At 43.8% G+C, this 11,903-nt stretch overlaps 1 protein-coding gene across 1 annotated transcript in view; it reads right to left on the bottom strand.

Annotated features, from left to right (window-relative positions):
• LOC112070632 (sodium/potassium-transporting ATPase subunit beta-1-interacting protein 1-like) overlaps positions 1-1,373 on the bottom strand; it is a 10,469-nt gene extending 9,096 nt beyond the window's left edge. The window contains 2 exon segments of the mRNA XM_024138069.2: positions 328-671; positions 966-1,373. Of these exon segments, the coding sequence (XP_023993837.1) occupies positions 328-381 (54 nt within the window). The 5' untranslated portion in view covers positions 382-671; positions 966-1,373.
• Between the last annotated feature and the right edge of the window lie 10,530 nt (positions 1,374-11,903).

The following is an 11,903-nucleotide window of genomic DNA, read 5'->3' as shown; positions in this document are numbered from 1 at the left end:
GAGCAGGATGTAGATGAGAGGAAGAGAGCAGGATGTAGATGAGGGGAAGATAACTCTTGTTTTCCTGCTGTTACTTTCAAAGCATGGTCTCCCAGAATACAGTGATCACCACACACTTGTCCTGTGGTTGCCAATAATGTGACACGCTGTTAATAGTTAAAACGTTTTTCAGTCTTACCATCTTTCTCTCTCTCTCTCTTAGACACACATGTAAGATTCAGTGAGTGGGAGAGGGATGGGAACAGGGACAGAGTGTTAAAATATGGTCATTGTGGATAAGCATCACACACCTTTTCCCATTCACACCTCACTGCAACAAACACTCACCAGCTGCAGTGAACATATCGCCACCAGTGTAACTCTCCCGTCACACTTCCCCATCTTGGAAGGCTCTGGACGCGGCTTGGGGCCACGCAGGCTCCGGGGAACGGACGGGTGGTCACCGGTCAGACCCAGACTGGCTGCCCGACTCAGATCACACCATGCCCGGCCAGACCTCGCCTGGACCCCGTCCTCCTGGTTCTTCTAGGTATGGAAGACTCCTTGAGACTGACGTTAATCACACCGACACCAACCCATCCCGGCCCACTGTGATCATTCTGTCGGTGTGAGTATGTAAAGGTGCATGTGGTTAGCCGGGGGGTACTCTTCTTCACGCGCCAGTCCGATAACTGTTTAAAGCAAAGACAGTATTACCGAATCGCCTCGAGCCGGCCACACCTTCAGGTTGGTGGCAAAAGGAGGGGGGAGACAGACACAGAGACAAGACACAAAGAAAAACGGAAAACTATTATAACCGGGGAGGTCTCGCGGGTTAACTGGTAGAAATGAGCAGCATATGATAACGGATCACACGGGGAGGGAGGGGGGATGAGGAATGAAATGACCCGATGGAGGTAGCTAGCTAGCTGCCCGGGCTGATTAAACGAAATTGACACACACACAAAGCGATCATTGTGACTCACGGTTGATTTTCAAGACACTCGCGCTCCTTCCTCGTTCTCAGTAAACGGACGGTATCTTCAACCGTAGTCCTCCCGTGGCTTGAAACCAAGGCTCGGGCTCTCTTCTCCGTCTCGCGGCGTCTTTGTCAACAATCGGTGGTGCCTGCTGGGGCGGGCGCGAGCACGCGGCAGCGCAAATCCCCTTCGTTTCAGAGGAACTGGACAGTGTTCGAGATTGAACTATCAAAATCCTTCTTTCCTTCCTTGTGGCGATCACTGATCTTACATGATTAGATATGTGAGAGTAAGTGATGCCACTAGATTAATTTTACCTTTCAAACTTTGTCAAATCAATTATAACCTCAAGGAGAAGAGCGTAGGAGGAAGGAAGAATGTAATTTCAAAGTAGTCGAACACGGCCCCCGGAATCCTAACGACCGCGTGCGCGCGACCGCATGGAGGATGGAACAGAGGAGCGCGAGGGGTTCAGCAGATAGACAAAAGAAACAGGGCTCGCAGCGAATCTAATAAAAGTTTGTGAATAATACCAGACAGAAAAAGGTTACAGCAAATACAATATCTAGGTCCATGCTCTATAATGGTAGGCAGCTAGTGTTTAAATTTRTTTTTTTTTTTTTWGCATAAACCAATCTAAAGAATGTATTACTTAGATTGTMKAATRRYYATTMKACAATCTAAAACTCAAAAACCTTATAGCTATTGAAATACCTATTTGGTTGTATGGCTGTGTTTAAGTGTCACAGTTTTTTTTAAAGGATACAAAGTACTAATACATTCAGAGTAAAGACAGGTATAACAAAACACACTCATTCAATGTGTATGGTCCTTTCCACAGAGTACCTTTTGTGTGCATCCCTTTGATATATTAAGTAGAAATTGTAGACAGAAATATAGTTTTTTTAAAAGCCTGTTACATTAATATAGACCACGTGGAGAATTTAAAAAATCCAGCATTTCGACATGTCCCTCTGTGACTTCTAAGATTCTAGCCCACTTAACGTCAACATTTCTCCAAGTTTTCACCGTCATTGTAAAGCCCTAGTTATTTTGTTGCTTTGACAAAGTAATTTCTGAAGATTTATTTTAATGTGATTAGTGATTCATTGAAGTATGTCCCTCATTTTAAGGTCAACCCTGTTACGTGTCCCTCGTTTTAAGGTCAACCCTGTTACGTGAACTGAGCTCTCTTTTTAATCCAGTTATTCCTTTTTAAATATATATTTTTATTTTATAAAAAAAATGTAACCCCTTTTTCTCCCCAATTTCGTGGTATCCAATTGTTAGTAATTACTATCTTGTCTCATCGCTACAACTCCCGTACGGGCTCGGGAGAGACGAAGGTCGAAASCCATGCGTCCTCCGAAACACAACCCYACCAAGCCCCACTGCTTCTTAACACAGCGCGCATCCAACCCGGAAGCCAGCCGCACCAATGTGTCGGAGGAAACACCGTGCACCTGGCGACCTTGGTTAGKGTGCACTGCGCCCGGCCCACCACAGGAGTCGCTGGTGCGCGATGGGACAAGGATATCCCTACCGGCCAAACCCTCCCTAACCCGGACGACGCTAGGCCAATTGTGCGTCGCCCCACGGACCTCCCGGTCGCGGCCGGCTGCGACAGAGCCTGGGCGTGAACCCAGAATCTCTGGTGGCACAGCTAGCGCTGCGATGTAAATATATATATGTTTTAAATAAACATTGAACATTTAATAGTCAAATTATAGTGTAAAAGCAGGCGAGCTGGTTTTACTCTTTGGCCATTTTCTGGATGCCCGATGACTCAAACTGAATTCTTCCACTGCTCTATGTTCGCCACATACTTCAGTCTCCGTCATCATCGAAGTCGTTTGTGGTGACATCATAATGAGGGATGTTGTACAAAACAAAGTAATCAACCATTGGCTCATCTCTAACCAATCAATGTATCAAAGCCAACGACAAACTTTCAAACCAACGCTTTACCAATGGGGTTCTGGCTCTGGCCCAACCCATCGGTTTCTGGACAAATCAGAACGCTTACAATGTGTTTGTTGTTGAAATCGTTGGGGAAGACTCAAATCTAGACTCTTTGGAGTACACCACATCAATGGCTGTTGTTTTTTTATTTCCTTACTTATCTAATTGTTCACCTAATACTTTTTTTTTTTTTTACTTAAACATTGCACTGTTGGTTAAGGGCTTGTAAGTAAGCATTTCACTGTAAGGTCTACTACACCTGTTGTATTCAGCACATGTGACAAATAAACTTTGATTTGATTGCAGGGAAGAAACGTTTGTGGGCGTGGCTGAGCAATGAGTTTGGGTAGCCAGGCACATTTTCTGGTCTTATGTTGTGGAAAACTGAGTGGGTTTAGCATAAGGCAATCAACCCTGTTATCCATAAATAAGCAAGCCAGAAATTATTTAACAATACAATTTTTTTGTGTGAAGCTTGCATTTATTTGCCACTCACCGTTGCACCCAGCAATCTTCCATTCCCGCTGTCACAAGGCGATTTACGGCTGATTTCAGAAGAAATTGTCAACCCTGTTACTGTATTTGGCACTTAAAAAGGTTGTAGAAATAGGATTTTATTTTTGCATTATAATTTCAGAAAGTGTCAATAAAAACTCAGCAGAAAAAGAAACGTCCCTTTATCAGAACCCTGTCTTTCAAAGATAATTTGTAAAAATCCAAATAACTTAACAGATCTTAATTGTAAAMGGTTTAAACACTGTTTCCCATGCTTGTTCAATGAACCCTAAACATTTAATGAACATGCACCTGTGGAATGGTCGTTAATTAGAGAGGAGATCCCGCTAGCTGGATAAAATTCGACAACATCCAGTGAAATCGGAGCGGGCCAAATTCAAAATACAAAAGTGTCATACATGATTCTTAAGCTTAGAATCTTGGTAATCTAACTGCTTTGTCAGATTTCAAAAAGGCTTTACGGCGAAAGCATATCAATCGATTGTCTGAGGACAGCGCTCCACAACAACATCCTTTCAAACCAGCACAGGCGACACAAAATCACTAAATAGCGATAAAATAAATCCCTTACTTTTGAAGATCTTCCTCTGTTTGCAATCTCAAGGTTCCCAGCTACACAATGAATGGTCGTTGTGTTCGATAAAGTCCTTTATATCCCAAAAATGCTGTTTAGTTGGCGCCATTGAATTCAATAATCCAGTCCTTCAACATGCATACAAAGGATTCCAAAAAGTTACCAGCAAAGTTCGTCTAAACGAGTCAAACAATGTTTTTTATTAATCCTCAGGTTGTCTTATATCTAAATAAACGATCATATTTCAGACGGAGATTACTATGTTCAATAGCAAAGGAAAAGAACGAAGAGCGCGCCCACGTTCACATGCGCAAAAAGACTACTTTTGCCCTGGCGCTCAACTTGGAACGACTACAAATACTTCTTCATTTAAAAAAAAAAACAAGCGTAAAACCTTGTATAAAGACTGTTGACATCTAGTGGAAGCCATAGGAACTGCAATCTGGGAGGTGGAAATTAGATCTTTCAATAGCTTTGCATTGGAAGTCATTCTGAGCTCCAAAAATACATTTCCCGGATCGATTTTCCTCGGGTTTTATCAGTTCTGTTACACTCAGACATTATGTTAACAGTTTTAGAAACTTCAGAGTCTTTTCTATCCAATTCTACATGCATATCCTAGCTTCTGGGCCTGAGTAACAGGCAGTTTACTTTGGGCACATCAGACAGGCGGAAATTCAGGAAACTAGCCTTACTCGCAGAGGTTAACACTAACAGCTTACAGACGGTAGGCAATTAAGGTCACAGTTATGAAAACTTAGGACACTAAAAGAGGCCTTTCTACGGACTCTGAAAAACACCAAAAGAAAGATGCCCAGGGTCCCTGCTCATCTGTGTGAACATGCCTTAGGCATGCTGCAAGGAGGCATGAGGACTGCAAAGGTGGCCAGAGCAATAAATTGCAATGTCCGTACTGTGAGACGCCTAAGACAGCGCTACAGGGAGACAGGACGGACAGCTGATCGTCCTCGCAGTGGCAGACCACGTGTAACAACACCTGRACAGGATCGGTACATCTGATCATCACACCTGCGGAACAGGTACAGGATGGCAACAACAACTGCTCGAGTTACACCAGGAACGCACAATCCCTCCATTAGTGCTTAGTCTGTCCGCAAAAMGCTGAGAGAGGCTGGACTGAGTGCTTGTAGGCCTGTTGTAAGGCAGGTCCTCACCAGACATCACCGGCAACAACATCGCCTATGGGCACAAACCCACCGTTGCTGAACCAGACAGGACTGGGAAAAGTGCTCTCACTGACGAGTCGCGGTTTTGTCTCACCAGGGGTGATGGTCGGGTTCACGTTTATCAGCAAAGGAATGAGCGTTACACGAGGCCTGTACTCTGGAGCGGGATCGATTTGGAGGTGGAGGGTCCGTCATGTTCTGGGGCGGTGTCACAGCATCATCGACTGAGCTTGTTGTCATTGCAGGCAATCTCAACACTGTGCGTTACAGGGAAGACATCCTCCTCCCTCATGTGGTACCCTTCCTGAGGCTCATCCTGACATGACCCTCCAGCATGACAAGCCACCAGCCATATTGCTCGTTCTGTGCGTGATTTCCTGCAAGACAGGAATGTCAGTGTTCTGCCATGGCCAGCGAAGAGCCCGGATCTCAATCCCATTGAGCACGTCTGGGACCTGTTGGATCAGAGGGTGAGGGCTAGGGCCATTCCCTCAAAAAATGTCCAGGAACTTGCAGGTGCCTTGGTGGAAGAGTGGGGTAACATCTCACAGCAAGAACTGGCAAATCTGGCGCAGTCCATGAAGAGGAGATGCACTGCAGTACTTAATGCAGCTGGTGGCCACACCAGATACTGACTATTACTTTTGATTTTGACCCCCTGGGTTGAACCAAAACTGAAAGTAACTGGTCCACCAGCTTCAAACAGCAGTAAAAACAATATTTTTTTGTTATTGAAAATATATTTCAGTGATTTAGATGGTACAATGAGTCCCTACACACCTACACTACTACTCAGTGCTTTTCTCACAAACTAAAATTGAGCAAACAAGACGGTGCCGAAGAGGATGGCAGATGTTTTACATGGTCCTAACCAACTGTGCTATTTTGTTAGTTTTTTTTGCATTGTTTGTTACTTATTTTGTGCATAATGGTAACTGCTACCGTCACTTATGACCAAAAATAACTTCTGGACATCAGAACAGCGATTACTCACAATGAACTGGAAGAAGCTTTTTCCTTTAACGAGTCGACGAGAACGATATACTGGCTTTTCCGGAACAGGCCCAAATCCCCGTCATTTGAATGAAGAAAAGACGGAGGAAAAGGGAGCGCAGGTCGGGCTGCCTTCTGAGAATCCGTAGGTGAGCGAGTAAACTCCCACTGCCATCCATTCTACTGGCTAACGTGCAATCATTTGAAAATAAAATTGATGACCTACGATTAAGATTATCGTACCAACGGGACATTAAAAACTGTAATATCTTATGTTTCATCAAAGTCACAGCTGAAAGACGACACGGATAAGATAGAGCTGGCGGGATTTTCAGAACAGAGAAGCTACATCTGCTAAGACCAGGGGTGGGGGGGTGTGTGTCTATTTGTCAATAACAGCTAGTGCGCAATGTCTAATATTGAAGAAGTCTTGAGGTATTGCTCGCCTGAGGAAGAGTACCTTATGATAAGCTGTAGACCACACTATCTACCAAGAGAGTTCTCATCTGTATTTTTCATAGCCGTCTATTTACCACCAGAGACCGATGCTGGCACTAAGACCGCTCTCAATGAGCTGTATACCGCCATAAGCAAAGAAGAAAATGCTCATCCAGAAGTGGCGCTCCTAGTGGCCAGGGACTTTAATGCAGGCAAACTTAAATCAGTTTTACCAAATTTACCAGAATGTCACATGTGCAACCAGAGGGGTAAAAAACTCTAGACCACCTTTACTCCACACACAGAGATGCATACAAAGCTCTCCCTCCATTTGGCAAATTTGACCATAATTCTATCCTAACGATTCCTGCTTACAAGCAAAAACTAAAGCAGGAAGTACCAGTGACTCGCTCAATACGGAAGTGGTCAGATGACGCGGATGCTACACTACAGGAATGTTTTGCTAGCACAGACTGGAATATGTTCCAGGATTCATCCAATGGCATTGAGGAGTATACCACCTCAGTCAACGGCTTCATCAATAAGTCCATCGACAACGTCGTCCCACAGTGACCGTACGTACATATCCCAACCAGAAGCCATGGATTACAGGCAACATCCGCATCGAGCTAAAGGCTAGAGCTGCCGCTTTCAAGGAGCGGGACACTAATCTGGACGCTTATATGAAATCCCGCTACAACCTCCGATGAACCATCAAAGAGGCAAAGGGTCAATACAGGACTAAGATTGAATCCTACTACACCGGCTGTGACGCTAGTTGGATGTGGCAGGGCTTGAAAACTATTACGGACTACAAAAGGAAACCCAGACGCGAGCTGCCCAGTGACGCGAGCCTACAAGTCGGGCTAAAAACCTTTTATGCTCGCTTCGAGGCCAGCAACACTGAAGCATGCACAAGAGCACCAGCTGTTCTGGATGACTCTGTGATAACACTCGTGGTAGCCAATGTGAGCAAGACCTTTAAACAGGTCAACATTCACAAAGCCGCGGGGCAAGACGGATTACCAGGACATGTACTCAAAGCATGCGCGGGCCAACTGGCAAGTGTCTTCACTGACATTTTCAACCTCTCCCTGACTGAGTCTGTAATACCTACATGTTTCAAGCAGACCACCATAGACCCTGTGCCCAAGAAAGCGAAGGTAACCTGCCTGAATGATTACCGCCCCGTAGCACTCACGTCGGTAGCCATGAAGTGCTTTGAAAGGCTGGTCATGGCTCACACACAACAGCATCCTCCCAGATACCCGAGACCCAACTCCAAATCGCCTCAACAGATGACGCAATCTCAATCGCACTCTACACTGCCCTTTCCCACCTGGACAAAAGGGGAAAAAAGGTGAGATTGCTGTTCATTGACTACAGTTCAAGCGTTCAACACCATAGTGCCCACGAAGCTCATCACTAGCTAAGGACTCTAGGACTCAACACCTCGCTCTGAAACTGGATCCTGGACATCCTGACGGGCCGCCCCAGGTGGTAAGGGTAGGCAACACGTCTGCCACGCTGATCTCAACACTGGGGCCCTCAGGGGTGTGTACTTAGTCCCTCCTTTACTCACTGTTCACCCACGATTGTGTGGCCAAACATGACTCCAACACCATAATTAAGTTTGCTGACGAACCAACTGTGGTAGGCCTGATCATCGACAACGATGAGACAGCCTATAGCGAGGTGGTCAGAGAACTGGCAGTGTGGTGCAGGATAACAACCTCTCCCTCAATGTGAGCAAGACAAAGGAGCTGATCGTGGACTACAGGAAAAGGAGGACCGAGCACGCCCCATTCTCATCGACGGGGCTGTAGTGGAGCGGGTCGAGAGTTAAGTTCCTTGGTGTCCACATCACCAACAAACTATCATGGTCTAACACACCAAGACAGTCGTGAGGAGGGTACGAATTGTAAGACTCCAGTCACCCAAGTCATAGACTGTTTTCTCTGCTACCGCACAGCAAGCGGTGTCAGAGCACGAAGTCTAAGACTACTGAACAATTAATCAAAATGGTCACCAGACTATTTACATTGACCCCCCTCCATTTGTTTTGTACACTGCTGCTACTCGCTGTTTATTGTCTATGCATGGTCACTTCACCCCTACCTACATGTACAAATTACCTCAACTAACCTGTACCCCATACACTGACTCGGTACCGGTACCCCCTGTATATAGCATCGTTATTGTTATTTTATTTTATTGTTATTATTGTGTTAATTTTTTTTACTTATGAAAATATTTACCTAATAAACTCTTCTTGAACTGCACTGTTGGTTAAGGGCTCGTAAGTAAGCATTTCACGGTAGGTCATGTGACAAATAACGTTTGATTTTGATTTGAAGTGTTCAATTTTTGCAACCAGGAAATGACTGCGATTTCCACTAGATAACACAGCCAGAAATGACTGCGATTTCCACTAGATAACACCCAGAAATGACTGCGATTTCACTAGATAACACAGCCAGAAATGACTGCGATTTCCACTAGATAACACAGCCAGAATGACAGCGATTTCCACTAGATAACACAGCAGAAATGACTGCGATTTCCACTAGATAACACAGCCAGAAATGACTGCGATTTCCACTAGATAACACAGCCAGAAATGACTGCGATTTCCACTAGATAACACAGCCAGAAGTCAGAGCAGCTTTTCCATTTTGACAACAGATGCTGCTCCGACGGGAGAAATCAATAGGTCAATTTCACAGCCAATCAGAACACTGGCGGGTATAAGTAATACTGTGAAACACCATCATTCCACTATTACGGCAGATATATTATGGACATTTTCTGAAATTACAAAATCGTATGTGCAGCACGTTTAATAGGCCCTTACTATAGTCATTCCATTTATCTAATCTCTGGAGTAACATGTGCAAATTAAATGTTTTTTTGACCAAGTTACACTTCTGGAACGACTCTTTAAATATAACAAATTTAAAAAAAGGTTATGGCAGAACTGTCTCCCGATTTCTTGGTTGGGTAGAATATCCTCTTGAAAATGAACTTTTACCTAGACTACTTTACACAATCCAAATGATCCCAGTATTACTCTCCAATAAGGTAATAAAGGATGTAAATGGATGGCTAAGTTCCTGTATATGGAGTAAACGCAAGCCAAGACTTAAGATGGCAATATTGCAGCTGCCAAGTTCTATGGGGGGCTTGGATCTGCCCAATATCAGGTTCTATCAGTGGTGTGCCCACCTATGTTATATTTCTGACTGGATAACAAACGATGACTCCTCTATTTGGTTAGACATTGAGACTTCTCTTTCAAAATACCCCTTACAGGATCTTTTATTTTTCAGAAGTTTCAAGTCTGTAGAAGATCACTGCAATAATCCTATTACACTTAACACACTCAAAGTATGGAGGTCAGTTCAGCGCTTCCTGGGAAGGTCCAAACTAACCTCTGCTCTTACCCCAATTTTTAACCCAGATTTTGGTCCAGGATTGCTGGATGCTGGCTTTAACTTTTGGCTTAATAAGGCATACGCAGACTAAAGGACTTATTTGCTGATAAGATTATATTGTCATTTGAGCAGATGGTGGAGAAATACCGACTCCCAAAGCAGACTTTTTCCGCTTCCTACAAGTAAGACATTATATTGTGAAGAGCACCACCTTAATTGGCAACCCTGATATGTCTGTCATTGAGAGAATGCTTTTTTTTCCCACAAAGGAAAATGTCTGTAAGTCTGTTTTATGATGCTTTAAGGTCCTTTCCTGCTGTCGACACACAGAGGGTGAAACAAGTGTGGGAGAAAAGAATTGTCTGTTACTATTGACGAAGAGATGTGGGAGGACATTTGGAGATATGCAAAAAAATTCTATATGTAATCGTACTAGAGCAATCCAATTAAGAATAAATACACAGATTGCATATATCCCAAATCGCAGACATGCTTTAGCCCCTCTTCCTTTTCTCCTCAGTGTCTTAAATGTAAAACTGATACAGGCACCTAACACATTGTTTATGGTCATGTACAAAATACAAAGATACTGGTCTGGTGTTCTGCAAGAAATTGAAAGATCCTAGGGTTGATCTAGAATTGGACCCAGTTTCTTTACTGTTGGGTTCTCCCTAGTAGGCATGTTACTTCTGTGGTAAGAGGAGGCTTTACACATCCTTACTTTGCAGCAAGGAAAAACATCCTTTTACGGTGGATTAGTGATAAGGTTCCTTCTATTAAAGATTGGCATAAGATACTTTTTGAATGGGTACCTCTGGAATATCTGACATGTACATTGCATTCTAAAACAGATCAGTTCTACAAAGTGTGGGAACCCTATCTAAATTACCTAGAACCTGAGGTATCAGCTATTATGCTGCAAGGATTCTCTTAGAATGGTGGTGATCTATGTATTCAGAATTACACTGTATGTTCCATGTGTGGAACCTAACTTCTTAGTTTAAACCGAGCTTTTTTGTTTAATTTCTGTTTGTAAGTTTGTTTAAAATGTATGTATTGAGAGACGCAATGATGGGATAGGGTGAGAGAAGCGGGGAGGGGAAATGGTGTGCTGTGTGGTATATGTGTGTATGTATATATGTATATATATATGTATGCGCAGGTATGCGTAAGCGAGTGCTGTTTTTTTTTTTTGTTGCTTTGTCTCTGTTGTTGTATCTCTTAATATGGGTGAAAATTGTGAAATTCCAATAAAAATACTGTTTAATTTATTTATTTATTTTTAAATAAAAAAGGATATGGCAGAACAATATTTTTCCAGACGTAGTTTATTAAGAGAAATAAAAAAAACACAGGTGTTGGTTGTTGTGACTGGACATTCTAAAGTAAATGACAGTCTCTGAGGATGTTACTAAATACAACAGTATATAAAAGTACCTTTCATTCAACAGTTGGGGGCTGGATCATACACACAGTTGGGGGCTGGATCCATACACACAGTTGGGAGCTGGATCCATACACCAGTTGGGGGCTGGATCATACACAGTTGGGGCTGGATCCATACACAGTTGGGTGATCATAACACAGTTGGGGGCTGGATCCATACCACAGTTGGGGCTGGATCATACACACAGTTGGGGGCTGGATCATACACACAGTTGGGGGTGATCCATACAACAGTTGGGGGCTGGATCCATACACACAGTTGGGGGCTGGATCCATACACACAGTTGGGGGTGGATCCATACACACAGTTGGGGCTGGATCCATACACACAGTTGGGGGCTGGATCCATACACACAGTTGGGGGCTGGATCCATACACACAGTTGGGGGCTGGA

This window comes from Salvelinus sp. IW2-2015, unplaced genomic scaffold (genome assembly GCF_002910315.2).
Source record: "Salvelinus sp. IW2-2015 unplaced genomic scaffold, ASM291031v2 Un_scaffold1381, whole genome shotgun sequence".
NCBI classification, from domain to species: Eukaryota; Metazoa; Chordata; class Actinopteri; order Salmoniformes; family Salmonidae; genus Salvelinus; species Salvelinus sp. IW2-2015.
The sequence above is the reverse complement of the archived record's forward strand: the minus strand, read 5'-3'. Positions and strand labels throughout refer to the sequence as shown.